Source organism: Homarus americanus, unplaced genomic scaffold (genome assembly GCF_018991925.1).
Source record: "Homarus americanus isolate GMGI-L3 unplaced genomic scaffold, GMGI_Hamer_2.0 scaffold49667, whole genome shotgun sequence".
Taxonomy (NCBI): Eukaryota; Metazoa; Arthropoda; class Malacostraca; order Decapoda; family Nephropidae; genus Homarus; species Homarus americanus.
The window spans coordinates 9427036-9453876 of NW_024738608.1; the positions used below are offsets into that span (position 1 = coordinate 9427036).

Sequence of the window (26841 nt, forward strand, 5' to 3'; positions counted from 1 at the left end):
CAAAAAAAAAAATGCCTCTTCATTTCCTTTAAAAACATGTGAGGTGTACCAAAGTGAGAGACATGTGAAGTGTACCAGAGTGAGAGACATGTGAAGTGTACCAGAGTGAGATTTGATTGATTGATACGTTTATTGAGATACAAAAAACATTAATACATCTCAAAGGGATGAAGTGACATAAGTCATCCCCACCCCAGTCCAGGAATGTCCCTCACAGGACTCACATAAATCCCTAATATTTCATATAATCAGTTATAGTACATAGTTATATTCTAGATGCAAAATTTCTATATTTCTTTAATATTTCATCTATTTTCCTACTTTTAAACATCCACTCTATTTGCTTGGGGACATTATTTATAATGGGCATTTCTATATACATTAAGCAATGAGCATTCCAGTATATAATGTGGCAGGGTATGGGATCTGGATGTTCTACAAACTCTACATTCTTTATCCTGTTCACTTCTCTCAGCTCCAAGTTCCCAATAATATTTATATCCTAATCTTAACCTCATATACACTGAATCTTTCCACCTACTTCCATCTTTCCCATATGTAAATTTTGTGTTCATGAGAACATGATGGTAATGTTTCATTGTTTCACTTTTCTCGTATATTTCATTCCTTTTGAAATTATCTTCTAAACCCCCACCAGAGTGAGAGACATGTGGAGTGTACCAGAGTGAGAGACATGTAAAGTGTACCAGAGTGAGAGACATGTAAAGTGTACCAGAGTGAGAGACATGTGAAGTGTACCAGAGTGAGAGACATGTGAAGTGTACCAGAGTGAGAGACATGTGAAGTGTACCAGAGTGAGAGACATGTAAAGTGTACCAGAGTAAGAGACATGTGAAGTGTACCAGAGTGAGAGACATGTGAAGTGTACCAGAGTGAGAGACATGTGAAGTGTACCAGAGTAAGAGACATGTGAAGTGTACCAGTGAGAGACATGTAAAGTGTACCAGAGTAAGAGACATGTGAAGTGTACCAGAGAGAGAGACATGTGAAGTGTACCAGAGTGAGAGACATGTGAAGTGTACCAGAGTGAGAGACATGTGAAGTGTACCAGAGTGAGAGACATGTGAAGTGTACCAGAGTAAGAGACATGTGAAGTGTACCAGTGAGAGACATGTGAAGTAAAATTAAGAGTGAGACATGTGGGAAGGTACCAAGTGAGACATGAAATGCACAAGAGTGAGACACCTGAAGTGTACCAGAGTGAGACATGTGAAGTGTACCAGAGGAGACATGTGAAGTGTACCAGTGAGACATGTGAAGTGTACCAGAGTGAGACATGTGAAGTGTACCCAGTGAGACATGTGAAGTGTACCAGAGTGGAGACATGTGAAGTGCAACCGAGGAGACAGAAGTGAAGTGTACCAGAGTGAGAGGACATGCAGTGCAAAATTTAGAGTGAGACCTGTGAAGGTGTACCCAGAGTGAGAGCATGTAAAGTGTAATCGAGTGAGACATGTGAAATGTACAAGAGAGACATGTGAAGTGTAAATTAGAGTGAGAGACATGTTAAGTGTACCAGAGTGGAGACATGTGAAATGTACCAGAGTGAGACATGTGAAGTGTACCCCAGTGAGACATGTGAAGTGTACCCTAGAGTGAGAGACATGTGAAGTGTACCCAGAGTGAGAGACATGTAGCGTAAATCGAAAGTGAGACATGTGAAGTGTACCAGAGTGAGAGACATGAAGTGTACCCAGGAGTGAGACATGTGGAAGTAGTACTAGAGTGAGAGACATGTGAAGTGCACCAGAGTGAGAGACATGTGTTCTATGAGACATGGAGCATACGCACCACCCAGAGCCTATTGCCCATGTCTTAAACAGGAGACATGTAGTTTTATATATATGTATATATATACAGCCCATATACCATGAGTAGGACATGTAAAGTGTACCGAGTGAGACATGTGAAATGTACAAGAGTGAGACATGTGAAGTGTACCAGAGTGAGAGACATGTGAAGTGTACCAGAGTGAGACATGTGAAATGTACCAGAGTGAGACATGTGAAGTGTACCAGAGTGAGAGACATGTAAAGTGTACCGAGTGAGACATGTGAAGTGTACCAGAGTGAGAGACATGTGAAGTGTACTAGAGTGAGAGACATGTAAAGTGTACCAGAGTGAGAGACATGTGAAGTGTACCGAGTGAGAGACATGTGAAGTGTACCAGAGTGAGAGACATGTGAAGTGTACCAGAGTGAGACATGTGAAGTGTACCAGAGTGAGAGACATGTAAAGTGTACCAGAGTTAATGAATTCAACCTGGATTGTAGTTTGGAAGATGGAAGGTAGATCCTAGTCTTCCAATAAACAGCTCGTACTGTACAGTTTTATGAAAGTTCCCCTCATCGGGGGTACATGAGATAAATATAAAAAACTCAAAGGTTTGAGCATATACAAAATATACCATATGTACGTATTATTTTTAATACACATACTTGCAAAATCTCATTATTGCGACCCAGTAATTACAATCCCATACCGAAAATATCGCAGAAATGCCACGACCTTCAAAAAACCTCCCTGCACGGTGATGTTTGAATGAATATACTTTTTTCTTTTCTTTTATCCTCTTCACCACTGATCAGCTCGTTAGCCACTTGGGCGATCGGTCACGTCTCTGATTACTTTTCCTGATTGCCGCTGTATTCTTCTGCACCATCAACACTGACAACGAAACGAGTGTAGGGGAACTTACACCAGCTGTTTTTGTTGACGTTGCCTCATGTAGGGAGACACACACAACTCTGCATTTCTTTGTTTTACACCAAATTTAGGGAAGTTAATGGGTATATAGAGTAAGGCCTTGCTTTAACATTGTCATTTCATTATAACATTGCTACTCTTTAGATACCCATGAATCTGACAACATTGTTTTACAGTCCACATGATTCGTTATAACGTTACCCTAACATTGTTACCCAGCACCGACTACTTTATATGGCATGCAGAATATGGTCTCTTGTGTCTTGCTGCTCTCTCTCTCTCTCTCTCTCTCTCTCTCAGAGAGCATCATGGCATCCCTAAATTTCTTCTTCCCAATCTTTCTTAAGCTTCCACAGCATACAGTAGTATTTAAGTGTTTTTGCTGCAAATACTGTACTGTAATCCATCAAAATGGCTTCCAAGCACTCATCACTTGTGGTGCTAGTGATGTGAAGAAGAAATGCAAGACCACATCGGGGCTTAGGGAGCAAATATATAATAGTAATAATAATAATAATAATAATGATAATAATAATAATAATGATAATAATAATGATAATAATAATAATAATAATAATAATAATAATAATAATAATAACAATAATAATAATACTGTAACAATAATAATAATAATAACAATAATAATAATAATAATATTAATAATAATTTTTTTTACTTTAACGTACCCAAGTCCGTAATATATGAACCCAGTCTGAATGGGTCAGAGTATCCGTTAAAGCTGAAGTCCGTTACAGATGGTGTCCGTTATATTGGGGGTTTACTGAAATAAATACACAGCTATGCACTTCGTCCCTACCGGTAGTACAAACTTTTTCCTTATCCCTTTCAAACGTAAGTGATGAGAGAGAAAGGCAAAAAGCACAGCTGAATTTCCAGAGTAAGAGACAGTTTAGCAGGAAATTTTCATAATTTTGCGGGTTGAAAATTCTGAGACTGAGGAAAGTTATTACATGATCCAGATAGTGGAGAGGAGGAGACAGGTGGTACTATTACTGGTACTATAAATTTTTATACCATGGCTAAACCCATTTGCTGTGGATCTCCATGAAGAGTAAGGCAAATGTTCAAATATATTACACATACTGTATGCACTGTTGACCTGTTTTTAGAAGTACAGCACTGATATGCACTCTATCATGCCCTGCACCATCTAATTTCTAGCATGGCTAGTCTCTTTCAGGAAGCTCCCTGAAAGAGTAAGGCATTATTGATACATATGTTATGTTAGAATATATTTTCATACAGCTTTTTAAATAAAAACGAAATGATTGTACAATGTTGTATTCTTTCCTTGTCATAAATCCCAAACAGCCCAAATCTTTGTCAGTATATTTTTACTTAAAACACAGTAAGTAGTATTATAGAGCTGAGCTAATATGAAGTATTTTGATGAAGTAGTTTTTAGTGGAGATTAGACATTCCATGCAAAATGCTCATCAGATTAAAATACCCAATGAAAGGGTTAAGGAAATAAAATTAAAGATGACTGAGTCACGTACCCCCTGTACGTTATATCTCACACTGAGACCAAGAGGTACGCTGACCAATAAAGGTTCACAACCACTGCTTTAGGGTATATGCTAAAAAATATAAAATGAGTTTTTATTCTACACTATCAGCAGAACAGGGTACACCAATAATATCCATCCATACATGTATCAATTTCATTATCATATCAAAATTTTCAGCCATTTGATCTGCATTTGTCTGTTTGACTGTAAATATGATGTAAAAATTCCTAATTGCTCCCAATAACAAAATTCTAAGTACAGGTACACCACCGATTTTCCGGGAACTGATGGTCCAGCACCTCCTTTAGTCCCGACAAAATTAAGAGAGGGCACTTAACTTCCTCCATCCCAGCCTGGGTGAAGGTAGTTTTAGGCTTTAAGTTTTTATCTTATAAAATGTAGATGACTAGACCTAGCAGAATATAAATTACATTGCTGGAATCCTTGTAATATACCTGATTAATTTGAGTATAAATATCACATAGTTTGCAAAATAAAAAAAAAAAATTATTCTAGTGTAGTACATTTGAGTACAAGTTTTTTAACTCCTATTTTTGGGAATATATTCTGTATGTAACTTTCTTCATTTATTTTTATTCATTTACATGTACAAACCACCATAAAAATATATTGTGAAAAATAGTAAAAGAAATAATTGTCCTAAAGGCTAACCTGTACTCAAATTTACTTAGTTAATTACTAAAAATTTTATGTCTAGTGCAAACTATGGGATGTTTGTACTTAAATTAATCACTATCTTACAAGAATTACAGCAATGCAGGTTATATACTGCCAAGTCAATTCAGTGACATTTTTTAAGGCAAAACTTAAAACCCCTCTACAGTATTTGATAGCACTTTGTTATCTCCCCTCCCAGACAGCTGTCAACACCTCCAAATAAAGAAAGAAAAACACCTCCCCCTTCCTCCCAGCCAGGGTGATTTTTTTTTTATCCTCCAGTTTTAGGCTTAAAGTTTTTATCTTATAAAATGTAGCTGACTAGACTTAGTAGAATATAAATTACATTGCTGGAATCCTTGTAAAATACTGATTAATTTGAGTATAAACATCACATAGTTTGCACAAGAGAAAAGATGCCCCGTCCCCTCCTCAAAGAGTTACAACTGATTGGCTGTTGCAAGCCTGTCCGATTTTGTCCCGAGTAAGGATGTATTTCCAAACGAGTTTATTCATAATGATCGTTTCTGACGAGAAAGATATTTAACTAAATTATATAAAGATACATACCTTCATTACTTCAAACAGGAGCACATAGGAAGTAATCAGAAGTATTATATGTGAATTAAGTGAATTAACTGATAAACTCGGGTAGCAAATTCACGCTTTCGGCGGAAGCATTTAATATACAGTGGTCCCTCGGTTAACGAACTGTTCGATTAACAAAATTTTGGTTAACGAATTAGTTCCCATTAGGATTTTCAGTTCGATTAACGAACAAAAGATCGATTAACGATATCCTTATGACAAACACGTTTTGTTGTGCGCATCAGTTGATCAGCTGAGTGGCAAGTCCGCCAATACAGTAATTGGTTCTATGTTTACATTTGTTTCCAGTGGAGTAAATATCCAAGAAAGTTGGTCTCTTGAAGATTTCTGCATTTTTTAAATTAAAATTATTGGTCATTCTGAAATTCAGTTAACATATTAATAATATATACAGTACAGGGAACAGTTTTTGTACCCAATCAGCTGATCGAATCACCCAACAACGCTTCTCAGTTTAACTTTGTTTATAGTGGAGTGAATCGATTTTGTTGGTCTCTTGAATATTTTGCATTTTACATTAAAATTATTGGTCATTCTGAAATTTAGTTAACCTATTGATAATATACAGTGCAGAAATTATTATGAAACATGAAGAAGGCATTAGAACCAATGCACTCTGTAAAGAATATGGGGTGTCATCACTGATTGCCTCTACAATCAGCTGTTAAACATGTAAACAAAGCTGCCGGTAATACGACATACACACCTGAATGTAAGCAAAAATACAGTATTCTATTGTTTTTTTATTTATTAATGTACAGTATACTGTACAGTACAGTACTGTATTTAGTTTATATTTAATGTTTTGTTAATTCTATTACCGGTATACAGTACTTTGTATGTATACTTATTCTGTGAGTTGGAACCAATTACCCAATATCCCATTGAAATAATAGATTCGGTTAACGAACGACTCTGTGGAATGAATTGTGTTTGTTAACCGAGGGCCCACTGTACAGGTACTCCTCGACTTACGACCTACTCGACTTAAGACCACCTGGACATACAACCGCCACAGTCGTATAAAATATTTTTCAAATTGCGTATTTTCGAGTCTCGACGTTAGTGATCGCGCTGTGTACTGATAAGATTTTTGTTTGTAATTCCCTTTAAAATGGCTGGCAAGCAAAAAATTGAGAGTTTTGTGGTGCTGAGAAGAAAAAAAGAGACACCCATTTTAGATTTTTAATGTATTATTTTCACATTTTCGACTTATGACCTGATCGTCGGTCCCTAACCCCATCGTAAGTCGAGGACTGACTGTATACTTATTTTTACCTACAATAAGACATACTAAAACAAATTACATATCAGTAATAGTACATTATGCAAAAACATTTTAAAAGATCAGAATCACATTGAAATATTACACGGATGTCAGCAGAGGAGGGAAATATGACTGCGAACTACTTCGTATTTTTCCCGCCTTTGCTAATGGTCGTGTAATATTTCAATGTGATTCTGATCTTTTAAAATGTTTTTGCATAATGTACTATTACTGATATGTAATTTGTTTTAGTATGTCTTATTGTAGGTAAAAATAAGTACAGCTCCTCCCCGACTTACGACCTGCCTTAGTAGTACCAAAATTTTGTCAAATTACGTATTTTCGAGTCCCAGCGTCAGTACACAGATAAAATTTTCGTTTGTAATTCACTTTAAAATGGCTGGCAAGCTTAAAAGTGAGAGTTTTGTGGTGCTGAGAAGAAAAACAGACACCCATTTTAGAATTTCTATGTATTATTTAAGCATTTTCGATTTACGACCATTTCGACTTATGACCTGGATTTGGGTCCCTATCCCCGTCCTAAGTCGGGGAGGAGCTGTATACTGTATATTAAATGCATCCTCCGAAAGCGTGAATTTGCTACCCGAGTTTATCAGTTAATTCACGTATAATATATCTGATAAACTTCCTACTTGCTTATGTTTGAAATAATGAAGGTATGTATCTTTATATCATATAGCTAAATATCTTTCTCGTCAGAAACGGTCATCCCAACGATTATGAATAAACTCATTTAGAATGACACCATTACTCTGGACAAAATCAGACATGTTTGCAACAGCCAATCAGCTGTAACTATTGAGGAGGGGGCGGGGCATTTGTTCTCAACTGAGAAAAAATGCACTACAGTATACTGTAGTGTAGTACATTTGAGTACAAAGTGTGTACAGTAATGTTGCTCAAAATTTTGACTTTTTCACATATAATTTACATTTAATATTCGTTTAATTTAAGTTTCTAGCAGTCCATGATGCTTTAGAGACACAGGAGGTGTATAATTAGTGGGTCAGAGGTGTATTGTTGAATTATAATTACCTGACCTCGGTTGGTCTGGCAAAACGGATAATCTGGCAAGGCTTTGGAACCAAGGGTGAGGGAAAATCGGTGGTGAACTGTAGCAGATAAAGTAAATTAATATTCATAGACATTTTTTATGCTTCAAGAGGAAAGGAATTATTCAGTACCTCCTTCTTATAATCATGATGGCAAAAGAAAAGTCTTCGAAACAGGAAAAAATATTTCTTGTATCATGAAATGTTAGTTACAAGAAGATGAACCATCACAAGCCCATAAGACATGTTTGTACCAGGAGTTCAGGCTTACAATAAGCCATATCAAATACATTACAAGTCAAGTTAATAGATCAAAACCATTAAATGGTAAGAAGCAACAAAGTGAACTACTGATAAAATCCTTCAACTGCTTGCTGCTGCATAAAGGAAATTTAAAATCCCCATAAAAGGTCAAGAGCGACAGATTAGGCCATCAACCTCTACAGAGATTCCTTAAAGAAGAAAAAACCATCATCAGCATTACCAACTGCCTCAAATAAACATTGACATTATTTACATTTCCCCATCTTTAATAATCTATATTAATTAATTGATTTACAGCACATACACTTCCCATTCATAATCATTAATGATGAAGTGGAGATATGTTATATTTCAATTTATTAGTAGTGATAAATAGTAATTATTCATGAAGTTTTTAAAACTATATAACCGGTATCATTATTCATGAAAAAATTAACTATGTTACCGGTATCGGAGTATAAACTAAATTTACTATACAGTAACTGCTGATGTATAAAATTAGAACATATTATTCAAAGTACTTTGGGATTAAAAATTAAATTGCAAAGTTACAACAGACAAACTTACTGTGAAAATGCTGGTGCAATACCTTGTGAAAGCAATAACCAGGACTGTCAATATCCTTCATGGACATATCCACTTTGGGGCTTAATGCATATCTGGAGAGTATCTCAGTGTGTGTCTGATGAAACTAAAAGTTATCAAAAGTTTTGTCATCCCAGACCAATTCCAATAAAATATGAAAAAGTAATAAATACAACTAAGATGTGCTTATCAACTCAAAAACTGTGGAGAGAATGTTATTCTTATTGACAGGATACAAATAAATGCACTATAAATATAAATACCATATAACAATTAAAATGTTCCTGATAAACTTAAGAAATGAAAAGCAATTTCCTAAATATCATCGAGAACCAATTGAAAAAATGAAGGCGCTTATCATAAATAATTAAGGGTCTACTGAGATAAATGGCTTCCCTGAAAAGACAGAGACTTTTCCCAATGAACAAGCTTACTGACTCAACCACAGAAAAAGCTTTGTGATATACTGCATAAACAACCTACAGGTACAGTAACAGGATTCAAATATACATTAAGGTTGAGTTACAATTACTTTCCTAAATTTAATACAAGATCTTTACATATAGCAGACTCGATTATGAACCATGCTACTAAAGTTTCTTGAGGCATAAGATAAGGCTTTTTCACTGGACACTCAAGCCTTCACAAAAATCTACGGCCTCATTGTTGTAGTCGAAGAAACTCTTCAAATGCCTCAGCCACATCCCCTTCCAATTCTTCCACTGCAGGTGACCACCTGAAATAATATTAAATTTAAGAGCATACAGTAAATGAAAGTCAAAGTACAACAATTAAAATTAGAGGACTAAAATTTAAAGTTCCTCTTTGCCGCCAAGGAGATGCATGAGATAGTAGGCTACTGGAGTCCATATGTTAACATAAACAACACAAACACAAACAATTAAGGTTAGTGCTGGAAGTGGTTCTTCTCTGAGTGCAAATAAGACAACTCGTACTAGAGGCACTGTGATAGAAAAAGTGAAAAAGATGCTGGCAATGTGGATGGAGGACCAGAATCAACACAATGCCCCTGTGAGCCTTATGGTTATCCAGCATAAAGCCAGATCCTTGTTTGACGACATGACGGAAACAGAGTGTGAAGGATCGAAGGAAAAGACCTTTACGGCCAGCCGAGGCTGGTTTCAGCGATTTAAGCATCGTTAATACTTCCACAATATTAAGATGACTGGTGAAACTGCCAGTTCAGATAAGGTTGCTGCCGAGACATTCCTGCCAGAATTCAAACGGATTATCCAGGAAGGAGGCTACTCATCGAAGCAAGTCTCCAATGTGGATGAGACGGGTCTCTTGAAAGAGGATGCCTGAGAGGACCTATATCTCACGGAGGAGAAAATGGCGCCAGGTTTTAAAGCGGCAAAAGACCGCTTGACGCTGCTGCTTGGCGCGAACGCTGCCGGCGACTTCAAGCTGAAGCCAAAGCTGATTTTTTGCGCTGCTAACCCACGGGCCCTGAAAGGATCACCTTCCTGTCATTTACAAGGCAAATAAGAAGGCATGGATAACCGGCGCTATATTTAGCCAGTGGTTGAACGTGTATGCCGTCCCTGCACTGAAGGAATACTTCAAAATTCTTCTGATCCTTGACAAAGATCCAGCTCATTCTCCCAATCTCGACGACTTGCATCACAGTGTAAAAATTGTATTTCTGCCTCCCAACACGACAGCACTGATGCAGCCTATGGACCAAGGCGTCATCGCTGCATGCAAGGCGTATTATTTATGCCGTACCATGGCCTAGCTGCTCAAGGCTACAGACAGAGATAATAAACCTACGATCCGAGAACATTGGCGTGGCTTCAACATTCTTCATGCAATTGACAACATTGGCAAGGCATGGGAAGAGGTTTCAGAAAGTTGCCTGAATGGTGTGTGGGGTAAATTGTGAGTCAACAGTTTTACGGGATTCATAGATTTAGTCCCAGCAGTGAATAGGGATATTCTCAGTTTGGCTAGACAGACAGGCTTTGATGAGCTGGAATCAGAGGATATTGAGGAGGTCCTGGCATCCCATACAGAAGAGCTCACCAAAGAGGATTTGCAACAACTAACAAAACACTGTCCCATTGAAGACAAAGATGACGAAGAACCTCAACGAACGTGAACTACCAAGAGGAGGGCAGAAGCGTTCAACATGATCCAGCAAGGTATGCAAATCCTTGTAGATGATGACCCAAACAGAGAATGTAGTTCAAAGGTTCAACGCAGCATTGATGAAACTCTTGGTTGTTACACTGAGATGTATAAGGACAAGAAGAGTAGCACCAAGCAGTCAACACCGGATTAATTTTTTTGTCGCGGGACTGCAGAAGCAGCAGCAGCATCTTCACAACAGCCGGCAGCCGAAGAAGAGCAAACAACAAAAGAGAGAAGCAAACATCAATGGAGGAGGAGGAGGCAGCCACAGAGTCTCAGTGGCTCACCACCCTCCTCCGCTCCCATCTGCCTCCTCCCCTCCCGCCTCCTTAGCTTCATTACCCACCACACACTCGCTCTACCACCTCTGCCCATCGGTGAGTACCCTCACAAACTTGGTAGTTGTATATGCATGCACTATTTTCTCTAGAAATGGCAATGATTTTCTGTATATGTAATGTATTTCATGGGGCAAAGGGAGGATCAGGAACGTAACTCCTGTATTTTATCTATTTCTTATGGGGAAAATTGATCCACTTAACATTGTTTCGTATAACATCGCATTTTCAGGAACGTAACTCAGACGCTAAGCGAGGACTTACTGTATTTGATTATACTGTACAGAGTATTCTTTTCAGCCTTTATTTTAATTCGGCAACATGATCAAAACCGTTGCGTCACCAGGGATGTAATTACTGCAAACAATCGAATAATTCAACCATTTTTTTTTTATAAAAAAGTAGGGGGTCAACCTATACATGGGTAGTATTTTCTAGGGGTTGAAATCTATGCATGATGGGGATGGGTGAGGCACCCATTGTCTTAAAACATGAAAAATATTTACCATTTAGTATCAATAAGCATCGTATTTACCATTTAGGTTTGTACTGCTAAGCTATGTAATGCTTAAATTAAGCTAAGCTCCTTAACCTAGCAGTAGGCTAACCTATGACAAGCTTCTGGTCGGCAAGGGTACCATAAGTCTATTGGTAAGGTTTCTTTCCGTAGGGTAGTTTGCAGTTGTAAGGTAACTAAATAAATTTACTCGAGTACTGTACTCAAGTAACATTTTTGGATATTTACATTTTAAAACACTCCAATTTTTTAGTACTTTTACTTAAGTATAGTTTTCTAATATATTTACTCTAATACAATGGAAAAACCTAAAATCGTTACTCGTTACATACAAACTAATAATAATTTTTTAATTAATTAATTATTAACCATAATAAAAGAGTTGTGTGGGTGGAGGGTACGGTGTGGGTGTGGGGAGACCCCACTCGGTCACAAACCTAGAAGTCTCATGAGGTGAGGTGACGTCAGGTCAGGTCAGGTGGCAGTGGCCATGACAGCGGACTTCCCCTTTGATCTTCTTGTGTCCATTAGCACCTTGACCACCCACCTCACCTAGACTACCCTATTATCCCTTCCCCATCGAATCCCCTCTCTTCTCCCCACCTTTCCTTCAGGGGCTTGGTCTTCCCATTACATGTCAGTTGCTCTTTGCATGTACGTGTACCCAAAATGAATTTCAAAGAGGCTGTGATTCTAAAATGCTTTACATAATTCTGTCTAAGATATAAAGCCTGTATCTATACATATGTGTGAGACTGAGTGTATTTAAAATTCTGTTTAAATAACTAAGCACCATTGCCCCCTCCCCCCCAGCATCCGCCAGATGTTACGCGGTGCAAAAAATTCAGCCACTCATCAATTAGAATTGAAGTGACGTCACCACAGCCACACCCCAAGTAGTGGGACAGTTCACACTGAGTCTTAGTCAGACTCAGTCCTTATGGAGGCAACAATCTTCCACAAACTACTTAACTGAAAGAGCTTGATAACTACTTCGCATGCCCAGGGGATGAAACGGAGCTACTGAGGTCTTTCCCGACATTATATGACGTATCTCTCAAACTTAACACCCCACTACCTGCATCTGCTGCTTGTGAGTATCTGTTTAATCATGCTGGGCTTATTATTTACTAATTAATTTATTACACCCCAGGGGGCGACAAGCCTAATCACAAGACTGTGCGGTCAGGCACGAATACAGTGGTACTCGTGTCTCGCAGGACATGCTATGACTTGTGATATGAAGACAATATTGATACGATTTAAGGACAATGAGAGTTAACACCCACTAAAGCATGGGTTGCATACAAGAATTAAATCTAAATTATTACGAATAAGTAGGTGGTGACCTATAGTGGTTAGAGTGACTCGTCCTGTGGAAGGAGGGTGGTTAGAGTGACTCGTCCTGTAGAAGGAGGTCTCTTGACAGTGGGACAGTCACAGCAATAGTGTTGATGGGTGTTAGCATTGGGACAGTTACAGAGTTTACAGGAAGAGAAGTGCGGGTCATCCCCTGCCTCATATATTTACCAATTGGTCTGTATCCTAACATAATGCAACCAAAGACAACATTATATTTGTGGACCATAAGTCCATATCAACGATACTTGTGTGGATAAGTAAGACAGTAATCATAGTGTTGGTTGGATATATTTGCAGCCCGTTCACTATCCCTGCGGTGGATCGTAGGGAGATGAGCAGTTGAATGTATTCTCTTTTAGTAGTTCATGATGGCCTTATATTTAGGCCATAATTCGAAGATCCAGTTATTGATTAATCTCGACAGAAAGATTTGTAATAAACATGTGTAATGCTGTGGTTTTTTTCATCTTTAGTTAACTAGTTTTTTAATTTACTGTGGATTTATTTTAATATCTAAGACAATTAATAATTTTGCTGTTACTTTTTACTTTCAGTACTTGAGTACTTTATGAATGAGATAGTTTTTTACATCTACTTGGGTAACATTTTGCCAATGTAACAATACAGTACTTTTACTTAAGTAACAAAGTCCAGTACTTTTTACAACTCTGGTAGCATGCCAGTAGATTCCTTCTTCTGTACACCATTCGTTTAAAGTATCATATGCCACATACTGGTACAAATAAACATTCATCTCACACTCACATTGTACGACCCGACCCGCTGATGGGATTGTTGCCAAGTCGGATATTGTTCCCACCATATCCACCCCCACAAAACCCACAAAGTAAACAAACGAATCATTGTAGTAGAGAATAATGTGAGGAAAAAAAAAAAAGGTCAGGTCATGTTATATTGCAGTCATGCATGTGAAGGTATATAACCTTGGGTGTTTCTAATCTCAAATACTTATTTGATGCAAGATGTAGCAGAAAATAATGTGATGATTTAAAAGGGAATAAACTAAGAAAGGGTAAAATACTACTGAGCTTAAATTTCACAGGTTTGAGGGAGAGACGTGACAACATTGCTGATAGCGTCGTTCATCTGTTTACTGCGTCGTATGCTCAAATACTAAAGCCAGTGTGAAAAAAAAAATTAAAATTAAAAGAAATTTGGAAAATTTTTATTATATTAAAACTCAGTCTCCACAACAAACAACCGAATAGGAAAACTAGCTCAGTTGGTGTTGCTAGCTATGAACACTAGCTAATGTTATGCCTCCACGGCCAGTTTAACAATATAACATCAAATTTTACTTTTTGTGTAATGTAATGTTTTACTTCTTGGGTAATATTATACCCTGTATGTCCACATCCCCCACTAGGCCTATCAGTATCCTTCAAACCCTAAGGCCGACTTATACATGAGGAGTAATAATAATAATAATAATAATAATAATAATAATAATAATAATAATATTAATAATAATAATAATAATTATAAAAAATAAATAAAATTATCCCCCAAAAGCTGGGGGAGGGGGGGTTGAACTATACACAAGTACGCTAAAATAACTCCAAAATTATCATGCTACATTAGGACAAAGTCAACTTTAGCAGTGGAGGACACAGAAGCCATTAAGAAACTGCACCATTAGTTATGATGCAGTGCAAGACTGTGAGGTCCAGCCAAGACATGTGGTTTTAATTTCAAAGTGATGCACCAAACAATAAGTCTACTGCACTGTGCTTATATACATTGTCAGATGTTTTGCTTTCATTGGTTTTAATTTTTTATGTGGTTTTATTTGAAGAAAAAATGCTAAATTTATCCATTTAACATTTTATTTTTTCCTCTGACTCATGAAGGAAAACCAACATTGAATACGTAAGCAAACCAGTAGAAAAAATGGCATTATTATAAGCGTACAGTAAAACCTCAATGATACGAGTCGATACATTCCTTGGAGTCTGCTCGTATAGCAAAAACTGGTATAATGGAGGGAATAATACATGGGTTAAATAGGGATGTATTCCCGAGCACATAGTATAGTGATGACAGTAAATGAATGCAATGCAATTCAATACAAGTGGACAAACTCGGATAGCAGATTCAAACACTGCGAGAAGGGAGGCGGTGGCTGGAAGGAGGACAGTAGGGATGTAGGGAAGGGGTGCACGGCCTGGCAGAGTGGCTCAAAAACATATCTCTGCGCATCTGGCTAGGGGGAGGATGGTAGGGAGGTAGAGGAGGGCTGTGCGGCCTTGCAGAGTGACTCACAAACACGTCTCTGCGTATTTACATCACGAGAGACGTCACAGACCAAGTCGCTGCTCGTTCTGCTTACTTGGCTGGCTAAACAGAACAAAGAACATTTTAGGCCCATGGGTGCTGGTTGACTGGGAGGTGGGAAACAAACAGTTGTCAATTGTTGTTTGTGGGAGTATTTCATTCACTCTAGTAATGATACAGTGCAAAGTTTCTTATTATGTTATCATAGTTAAATGCATGGCTTATATAATTTGTTTATCACTGGGCCCATCACCGTTTTCAAATTAGACTACAAGATATGTATTTCTCCCATACATATTTTGATCGTCCGCCTGACAACGGGAAGAGGAGTGACTCATGTGACGCGTCGTCTGCAGTTGTAACTCTCCTCCCTCCCTGCCATATTTCACTAAATTTACTGTTATTATAAGTGTTTACTGATATAATAATGCTTAATAGTGATTTATCATGGCACTGTAGCCAAGTTAGACTAGTCACAGCAACCACCAGGCTGTGCGGTGCTTTGGTTGTTTTTCAACTCGTATTTTTGGGTAGATATGGTATATGTTACTTTCTTCATTTATTTTTACTCATTTGCATGCACACACCATCCTACATACATAGTGTGAAAAAAGTAAAAGACTTATTGTCCTAAGGGTAAACCTTTACTCAAATGTACTAAGTTAATTACTGTACTAAAATTTTTATGTCTGCTTACAAGAATTCCAGCAATGTAAGTTATATTCTGCCAAGTCAATTCAGTGACATTTTATAAGCAAAAAACTTACTCTCTCCCTTTGACTGATAACTACACACTTGGTAATCTCCTCGCCGGGTGTCAACACCTTACCTCACCCCTCCCCCCAGCCAAGGTGAAGGTAGTTTTAGGCTTTAAGTTTTTATTTTATAAAATGTCAGACTAAACTTAGCAGAATATAACTTGCATTGCTGGAATCCTTGCAAGTTAGCAAATAATTTGAGCATAACCATCACATAGTTTGCATAAGAGATAAAAATTTTTGTCATTCATTGTAGTACACTTGAGTACAAAGTGAGTGCAGTAATATGTTGCTCAAAATTATGTCTTTTCACAGGAAAAAGTCTGAATAACTAATCCCAGTGGTCACTGTACTCGCTTCTCATATCAACGAACAATATCGCTCGTATAGCAAATATAAGGTGCAAATTCTTTAACCTCGTATCATCGCATTCTCGTAAAACGCAAATTCTTTAACCTCGTATCATCGCATTCTCGTAAAACGAGATCCCCGTATTTATTTTTTTCTCTTAGGAATAATATTAATTTACACTCAAATATTTATCTTACAGCAACACCGATTGTCCACCAATACATTAAAATTTGTCACTGAAGCATTAAAATATATTTATTGAGCAACATATATTCAATTGCTGAAATAACTCTTTTTGCACTTACCCATAGTTAATAATATCTTCCGTGTCACTGGGAGAATCCTCTGGTTCATCCTCTACTCTCTGTATCACTCCACCTGGCCCATAATAAACAGTTCCCATCTGAAAAATATATGGAACAATAAATGGAGGATAGAAGATTAAAATCCCATTATATATATATATATATATATATATATATATATATATATATATATATATATATATATATATATATATATATATATATATATATATATATATATATATATATATATATATATATATATATATATGAATACTGCTGTGAGTGAGTGCCTGAGGTATGTCACAGTTGTTGGGTTAAGAAAGTACAGTATAGCAGAGTTTACCAAGCCTTCTATAAATTGAGGACTATCCTTCCTTGAAGCACATAATTTGGGTTGGAAATGCTCTCTTAAAAGTACCTTGATATCAAAGTTTATGTAAATTTCTCTCAGGCCATAATATGGAAAACCTCTTCAGTCAAGTACTCTCATAGTGCATTTTGGTTTTGTAAATCTAATTACCTTAGTATTCAAGTTAAAAATGAAAGATTGTTCCTGATATCCCATTTTTATGGTCAAGTCTGGAACTTAAATAAACATACTAATACTGCTGATATACATTTTAAAAAAGTGCATCATAGTAGTCTTAGGACACACACCCCTTAACTGGTACCTCTCCACAATTATGGACAGGATTTTTGGATTTTCTTTTTCTCAGTGGAGGTGGTATTGAACCAAAAATCAACTCACTGGTTAATCAGACACTCCTGCAACACAATCTAAAAACCTACATAAATACCTAAGAGTGCATGATTGCAAAATGGGAGTGAAAATATAAAACCTGTAACAACAACAACAACAACAACAACAATAGAAATAATAATAATAATAATAATAATAATAGTAATTATAATAAATACAAATTTTAATGAAAAATACAAGAAATAAAATAAAATAATAATAATAAAACAGTAATAAAAATAAATAAAAGTAAATAAAAAACTAAATAAAATACAATAAATAAATAAAACAATGAAAAAAAAAAAAAATCAAGAGTGAGAAACAATATATGTACAGTAGCTAAAACAACTCTGTGCATACTTTGTGGGAAACAATATGAGACCATGGATGATAAATTTTGGCATATGAGGGAACCATGACAATTGGCGCCCAAACAAGGACTCAGACCGCAGATAATTGCACTCTTGTCAACAGTTTGTGCAAACGCGTATATTGTACTACGAAATAATTACTAGTACATTTGAGGGGACCCTAAGAAATTTTGGGTCTGAAGTTAAAGGTGGAAAATAAAGAATAGAAGAGGACTTGTGATGTTTGCCAGAACCGGCGACGGAGGGCGAGTTCTACCTGCACCCCTGTGGCCTCTCACAGTGATCCCCGAACCCCTGAGAGGGTGGCGGCGGACATTGTGGTCAGTAAACCCAGTTTCACATCAGCCAGCTGATTCACTACGAGGCGGTGGACTGTACACCCAAGGGTCAGTGACGGGAAGAGTACCTCCACACCTTTGGGGGTCCACAGCGACAGAGGGACCCAGTTCCACATCAGCCGGCTGAAGGAGTCCTTCTCTTCACCCACTGGAGAAGGTTCATTCGACATTGTAGAGCATGTCTAGGACCTGACCTATGTGTGGGAGTGTCCATATGTTCCGGTCAACTCGAGCCTCCACGCATCTGAAAATCTAAAGTAAATGTTGAGGTTTTCCCTCAGTGGCGATTGGCGACTACATCCCATTGCAGTGTTAGTGTCACACACACACACCACAGTGTGAAGGTCGAATTGTGTCTAATATCAATACCAAACAGAAAAAACTTACAGGAATATTGGAATGTGTTGGTGTATCAACCGGAGAGTGTGTAGGTGATGGAGGTCCACGACCCCAATTGGCAGCTCTCAATTCTATGACAGCTAATAGAAGAGAACGAGTTGTGGAGGCTACTGGGGCTATCATTGCCACATCCTTCACACTGCACATCACTCGATCCATTTCACCTCTATTGCTGGTATCTAGTGAACTCCCTGTAAACTGGAAAGATAAATAAAATAGTAATAATTAGTATATATATATATATATATATATATATATATATATATATATATATATATATATATATATATATATATATATATATATATATATATATATATATATATATATATATATATATATATATATATATATATATATATATATATACAGGGGGTATGCTATAACGAATCTAATTGGTTCTAGAACCTTTGTTCGTTATAGCATTCGTTCGTTATAGGATTAATCGCTCCGCTTAAATACAACCACTTAACACTGAAAAATATAATATAAAATTGTAAAAAGTGCATAAATATGCATCTAAACCCCTGAAATAAAGAATATCATTAATACTTGTAATAAAAAACAATAAATTAGTAAAAAAAAAATATATATATATATTTTTTTTAAATAATATTCGTTGTAGGAGTTTCGTTCGTTATAGCATTCTCAATTTTATAGGTAAAACCGTTCGTTATAGGAATATTCGTAGTAGGATCCGTTCGTTATAGCATACCCCACTGTATATATATATATATATATATATACGTATAGGATAAATGGAAAGGTCCTCAATGCCCGTTGGGTATAACTCTTTTATATTGAAAGTAGGACTCTCTGTCATGTTAGTATAATGTCACTATGATTGTTCAGATTTTCCTTGATGGGGCAATAACAGCTGAAAGCATGATAGGGGAAGCACATTTAACATACAGGGATGTAAAAAAACATTTGGGAGGTGAGTCAGCTGATGTTTGTAGTACAGTAGATGACACTACACTGGTGGGCACTACAGAAGAAAAGATGCAAACTTTTTAATGAGTTTGAAAGTGTGTTTAATAAGAAAAAATTCATATAATATTGCAGGAGTAAAATCTTCTCTTTCCTCTCTGTACTACTGTCTGTTCTCTATTACTCTGGAATCCTTTTCTTTGATTCAGTGCAAAAGAAAAATAAACTTTCAAAAACAATAGTTTCATGAGCTTAACTCACCTTTAAAACCTGTGCAACACATTTAAGGTTGGAATCTGTTGGTTGTGACAGAAGTGTTGTCAGAAGTTGACAGAGAGCTCCTCGAAGAATATCAAGTGGTTGACCACTTGGAATGACAAGCTGGGTGAAGAGTTCCGCGAGGAACAAAGTGAAACCACACACTCTTGATGGCTCCGAATGCAGGTAAACTTCTTTTACATTGAATTCTTCCTGGCATCTACAAAGAAATAATATCATGACAGAAGAATTCACCTAATGGAAATTATTATATATGGCATCCAGGAGGAACTGTACTTTATAAAATATATAGCTAAAATATGAACATTGTTCATAGTGGACAGATGGTAGTGTGGTAGTGAAGGAAACATTACTAAGAGATCCCTCTTGACAGAAATTTCAAATTTCTCTGTGATTTGTAAAGATCCAAGTAAAATCTGTCTGATTGTTTCCACTAATTTATAGTAATACTGTACCTAGGTTTATTTATCAAATTATCATGACACATCCACAAGTTTTAAGACTAACTTTAAATTTTATTTTGAAAAAAATCATATGTAACGTGTGTAGAATCAAAGTTTAGTAAGGTACAATCAGAAGTATGAGAGTCGCCAGGAACACAGTAAGACCTAGGAAAAAAATTCAGGCCTAGCTCAGATTGAGTGATGCACTAGATCAATCATAATTTTTGTGTCTTGTGAATAATACAAGACAAATTACAACCTAGACAGTCAACCACCAGATACTTATTAGGGTTTGTTTGAATATCTGAGTAATGTTCAATGTGAAAAAAATTATGAAAATTATGCAAATTAAATAAATGAAGAGAATGATGGTGACAAACTGACAAGGAACATTAATCCTGGAAAAATCCACACTTCTTATGTCGGTGCCCACCTGCCTAGCACATTTTTTTCCTGGTCATTGTGTCTTCCTGTAATTAAATTTAAATCTAGGCTAGCTACATTTATTTAAAAAATCCAGACACAACAGTCAGTAATAAATAAAACATTGCATCTCTAGGAATCCAATATAATCCATCAAAATAATGAAAAATTCTGTGTATAAATGGCAGAAACATCAGGAATAAAGCTCCATCTATTAGGTGTTTCCTTCACTACCATATTATCATATAGCTAAAAGAATTAGTTCATCAACTATGACTAAAATAATCATTCAATTAAATACAAGGCTAAACTGATTAATTCATATTCAGCAAGTAGTTGCTAGTTCAACAACAGTACATCTCAAAGTAAATTATATCATTGATAAAATTAATCCATGAAATCTAGTTCACAGTTTGATACTTTACTAAGTGAAGTGGTTGGTGTTAATTTCTCTTATGATCAAACCTGTGTTAAGTCCTCCAAGAGCTCTAAACATTCCTAATTATCAAAAATAAAAAATAAAAGGAATAACTCAGTTTAAAAATCACATTTTTTTTAATTTTTGGCTCATATTTGTCATATGAATACTGTACCCAGAATAAATCTGTAATATTTGATAGTGTCACACTGGTTAACACCATTCTCACATCTGACCTGAGGATACAACCCACAAAGCAGTGTGTTATGCTAATGGTGTTGTGTTTTTACAGGTATCTAATTATTATTTTACTCCAAATTTATAGTACATAATGTCTTTTAAGTGACCATCTGACCATCAAATATTCTTGGTTCTAGTTCTGACTACAGCCTAGTACAGTAATAATTTTAATAAATGTACAATGTTAGTTTATTTAGTGTACGACTTGAAAAATATGTATTAGCCCGTCAAACAGACAGTGATACTTATATAAATGTGGGCTACATACGTTATGTTTATATAATTACATCACCCACGGTAATTAGCCTATGAGCAGTAAGTACTCATAATTGTACGCGTTAGTGTTTTTCCACTGCTTCCAAGGTTAGATGCGTAACCACACCAGTCGCCCCTTGTGGCTCAACAGTGAAGGACGTAACCTCGACCTTACATTTCTCACCATTTTCTCGTGGCCTGTGCTGATTTTTTGTTCATCACAGATTTAATTTATTCATAAAAGTGCTGCGATAGTTTCGAACCATGCCTTATGTTGCCGGCGAAGGTGGAAGGGAGGAAAAGTGTAAAAAGTTTAAGGAGAATCCACTACATGGTGATAGTAAGGTGCCTCCTGAGACCTCTCCCAGTGTCCCTGGACCTTCTAGTGCAATTGATAGTTTGTCTGGCCCCGCAACAAGCAATCCAAGTGCGAAAGGTACTGCCCGGCGTGTCTAGAAGGTAAAATGAAAAAAGTGTTGCTCATGCGGTATCTCAGCCATCTCAGTGTGACCACTCATCTTCCTCATTAGCGCACACTACCCGTATTCCCACTAAAACTGGATTTAGTCACCCTGTTCAGACTAAGTACGGCACTGTTGGGCATGGAGGAGGGGGGAGGAAGGGCGTGAGGGGAAAGGAACATCTAACAACATGTAAGTAAAGAAATGCATTTATTTTTCTAAAAAAATTTAGGTAATATTTTTATGCATTACATTTAACCAATAATTTACAATTATTATATCATATGAATTTAAAAAATAACAAGCACTTTTAAACATTTAAAATTTATGTAAAAATACAGAAACTTTGAGTGAGGAATGTTTGCATTTGGGAGCTTGGGTGACAGCCATGCACTACAATTTGTGTTATACTCACACTTACATATACAGTAAAACCTCGATTAACCGACCACATATGGGGGGAAGGGGCCGACGTATAATCCGAAAGGTCGGTTAATAATACATAAAGTCTATGGAAATAAAACACATTTTCAAAGTACCTTTCCCCAACCTACCTCATTTAATTCCCTCTATTCATATTTTTTCATTTGCCTTTCATATTTCAATAGAATTTGCTTTAAAACATTAACCACTTTAGTAAATAAATATAAACCGGCACAGAAACCGTGAATAAAAAATGGAAAAGTCAAAGAACATATGTCATCACAAAAATTGTGACCAAGTCCCAGGTTGCTGATCTGATTTTCTACCTCATTTACACACAATTGTCGGGTCTCAATTGCTTCTCTTACTATTGACAACACAACATACATATAGTGAACCCTCGCTTTACACGGTTTCACTTTACGCGTTTTTACATTTACGCGGTACCCTGCCAGAACCGGAATTCCCACTTTACGCGGTGCATCTACTCATATACGCGGGTGAAGTATAATTTTTTTATTTAGCTCATAAAATTCATACAAATTATCCGGCCAGAATATAATTTACATTGCTGGAATTCTTACAATTTGATGATCATTTTGAATATAAGCATCATAGATTTTGCATTAGACATACAAATTTTAGATCTAATGCAAGTATTTTGTTTACTCAGAGCAAATATGTTATCTTTTGTGCAAAATATATGAAGTGTATATTCAAAATATTCCTGGTCTTGCAAGGAATCCAGCAATGTCAATTATATTATCCTAACTTTAGTCTGAGGTATTATTTATTACTAAAAAGGTAAATATTCTGGTTTCTCCCACACATTTCTCTGGTAGGGATAGTTGGTGGGGTGTGGGGGGGGGAGGGAGGGACCGACCGACCATCTGGCGCGGTTGGTAGAGGGGGGAGGCAAGGTGGGGTACTTTGATTGACAGATAGTGTCGTGAAGAATATATTTTTTTTTTATTAACTGAAGATATTTGTTTTAGCTCAGAAAATTCATACAAATTACCATGCCAGAATATAATTTACATTGCTGGAATTCTTAAAATTTGATGATCATTTTGAATATAAACATCATAGATTTTGCATTACATACAAATTTTAGATCTATTCTAAAGTATTTTGTTTACTCTGAGTAAATATGTTATATTTTGTGCAAATTATATGACATTTATATTCAAAATATTCCTGGTCTTACAAGGAATCCAGCAATGTCAATTATATTATCCTAACTTTAGTTTGAGGTATTATTTATTACTACTGTATACCTTAAAATCTAGTGGTTTTTCCCCCAAACATTTCTCAGAGAGGGAAGAGCCAGGAGTGTGAAAAGATGGGGAGGGAGTCGAGTCCATTATTTGAATGGACATTAACTTGGCGACTGTATTTCTCTATTTCTCTTAAGTATTAATTGTGTGCATGCACCATCATAAAATTAAGATGTTATTTTTACTAGAACATAGGTATTGTGTTGGAAAAAATGGAGTTTGGGGGGGTCAGCCGGTCTCTATTTCATTTAATCCCATATGTTATGTTGTTCACTTTACACGTTTCTCGCTTTATGCGGGCCTCCGTGGGTTCAATTGACCGCGTAAAGTGAGGGTTCACTGTATTGTTTCTCACTCTTGATTTTTTTTTTCATTTTGCATTTATTTATGGTTCTTTATTACTATTATTATTATCATTATTAATATTATTACATTATCGCCCCCCAGGCCCCGATGTGGGTCATTGACCTGTGCCCGGGTGGGCTAATCCCTGTGTGTGTGTATATATATATATATATATATATATATATATATATATATATATATATATATATATATATATATATATATATAAATATATATAATCCAAAAGTTGGTTAATCGAGGTTTTACTGTAGATTTAATAATTTTATTGCAATTACCTACATAAAACTAATTGTATATAATGTATTTTCAATGCTAATGTAACAAACCCGACCTTTCTATCTCCAATAGTAAGCTTCCTATGACTCAATACAGTATGTACAATTATATTTTGCATTCGGAGGGAAAATTTTAATCATCTGCACTCGGCCTAGACGCGCTCATCAGAACGTATAATTTACACCATTATTACCCAGCCAAATACTGTATTAAATTTTCACAACTTTTCTTCTTAGCTATTTTTTGCTATACCTACCTGTATATGTAAACTTTATCATAGAATAGGGTTCATATTGCAATCACATGAAATAACGAATGTATCAAGTGATGTACAATATACACATTTTCATTAAGTGTAATTTTTTTTTTCTACTCGCGCTTCCGTATAAAAATAATTATTTATTGTGATTTCTCATATAAAACTATTTGTAGATAATTTATTTACAATACTAATGCAACAAAACTCATCTTTATTTCTCAAATAGCAAGCTTGCTATGACTCATTACGTACAAATATCTCTTGTGTGGTGCCTGGGAATATATTGGAAGCATAATGTGTTGTCTAATGGTAGACCCTGCTGCCACATGGCATCAAAATTTTTTTTGACCTAGTCCCAGGTTGCTTATCTGTCTTTCTGCATCATTTACACACAATTGCAGGGTCTCAACTGTCTCCCTTACTATTGACAACACAACATATATAACCTTTCTCACTCTTGATCTGTTCTACTCTTTCTATTCTTTTATTCTCCTATGAAATCAGCTAACAAGAGTATTAAAGTTGGGTCTTCTCTGATGGGTCCCACTGGTCGAGAAGGCTGTGGACCGCAGGGCTGACCTGATCATCATCAAACTACTGGGGTCACCACTGTTGCTGGAGGATCGACCTTTTTCAGTTAAATTTTCCAATATTCACAGCCTGATATCCAATTTTCCTTATGTGGAGCACATCTATTAACCTTTTCCCCCGATCTCTTACTACTATCTGAACTTCAACTGACCAAAGCAGCTACACCCAAACACTTTCAAGTCTCCAACTACAACCTTTATACCTCTTTCTATTCAAAGGGAAGTGTATGGGCCTACTGCAACACACGTACCGGGGTACACCTATAGCTCGACTCACGGATCTTGAATCTTCTCTTTATGTTATCTGGCTCAAAATATCTCTACCAACTATGACTATTTTTCTGAGTTTTCTATACTGTTCTCCCAACTCTACCAACTATTTGGAACTCTTTGACTATTTCACTTCTTGCTTTGAGTCGTTCCTATCCACACACCCCAACATCGAGATCCTCTACCTAGGGGATTTCAATGTACTGTACATCACAGAGAGTGGCTTGGCTCTGCAAGGGATGACCCAGGTGGAGCTGAGGCACTCTCTTTTTCCTTACTTAATGATCTGGAACAAATAATTAAATACCTTATACGTGTTCCAGATCGACTAACATTCTTGATCGTGGTTTTACCTCTAACCCCTCACACTATTCATACTCAATTTCTGCCCCCTTAAGGTCTTCTGATCACTGTCTTATTTCTATTTAACCAAACTGAGCACAACCACCTCCCCCACCTCCTTTTAAATGCCAACTATGGCACTATCGGAGGGCAAACTGGCAATCCTTGCGAGAATTCTTCTCTGACTTTCCCTGGGATGAATGTTGCTTTTCCACTCAGGACGCCTCAGTATGTGCTGATAGCATTGCTGGGGTTATACAAGGTGGTACGAGTGCACTTATCCCATGTTCTACCAAAACTTTCATTTTTCAATCATGATTTGATCGCTCCTGTTCTCTTGCATGTAGGGAGAGAGATATGGCATACCAAGTTATGAAACTACAGTATAAACTTGATAAATCGAACTTCAATATATCGGAATTCACTTTTTGGGGACTCTCAGATGCTCTGATCACTGGAATCACTAAAAAAATAATAATAATAATAATAATAATAATAATAATAAAAAAAAATAAAAAATAAAAAAATAAAAAAATAAAAAATTAAGAAATGGGGAAGGTTGAATAAAAAAATCTTACGAAAGATACAACTGAACAACACTTACTGAATTCTGTACAGAGGTCTAATCAGTTTGCTATAGACCTACTGAGAACTAAGACACTTGAGTATGTAAGCTGGTTGGGGCTGATCAGGTGCTGCCACATTGTCAGGTTTATTTATTTATTGATTCAGTATTATATTCTCATATGATTGGCCTCTTATGATTTATGGTTCTTCATGATAAATATAACATCTTCAGTAATAGAGAAAAAATAAAATACTGTATGTAATTTGTAATATGACTTGAAAATGAAAGGATAAGCTGTATCAGAAGGTTAATTACTCAAGATGCATTCATGTGAGAGCTTTTGGTAGACCAGCTTA

General features: G+C 36.4%; 1 protein-coding gene across 2 annotated transcripts in view; it reads right to left on the reverse strand.

Moving 5' to 3' along the window:
* Positions 1–8058: 8058 nt before the first annotated feature.
* Positions 8059–26841, reverse strand: part of LOC121874267 (polyadenylate-binding protein-interacting protein 1-like) — a 42739-nt gene continuing 23956 nt past the window's right edge. For both annotated transcript variants that reach the window (XM_042378375.1, XM_042378376.1), the window contains 4 exons: positions 19857–20073; positions 18654–18863; positions 16816–16913; positions 8059–9471 (listed from right to left, as the gene is read on the reverse strand). In XM_042378375.1, coding sequence (XP_042234309.1) covers positions 9396–9471; positions 16816–16913; positions 18654–18863; positions 19857–20073 — 601 coding nt within the window. In that variant the 3' untranslated portion in view covers positions 8059–9395. The remainder of the gene's footprint in view (positions 9472–16815; positions 16914–18653; positions 18864–19856; positions 20074–26841) is intronic.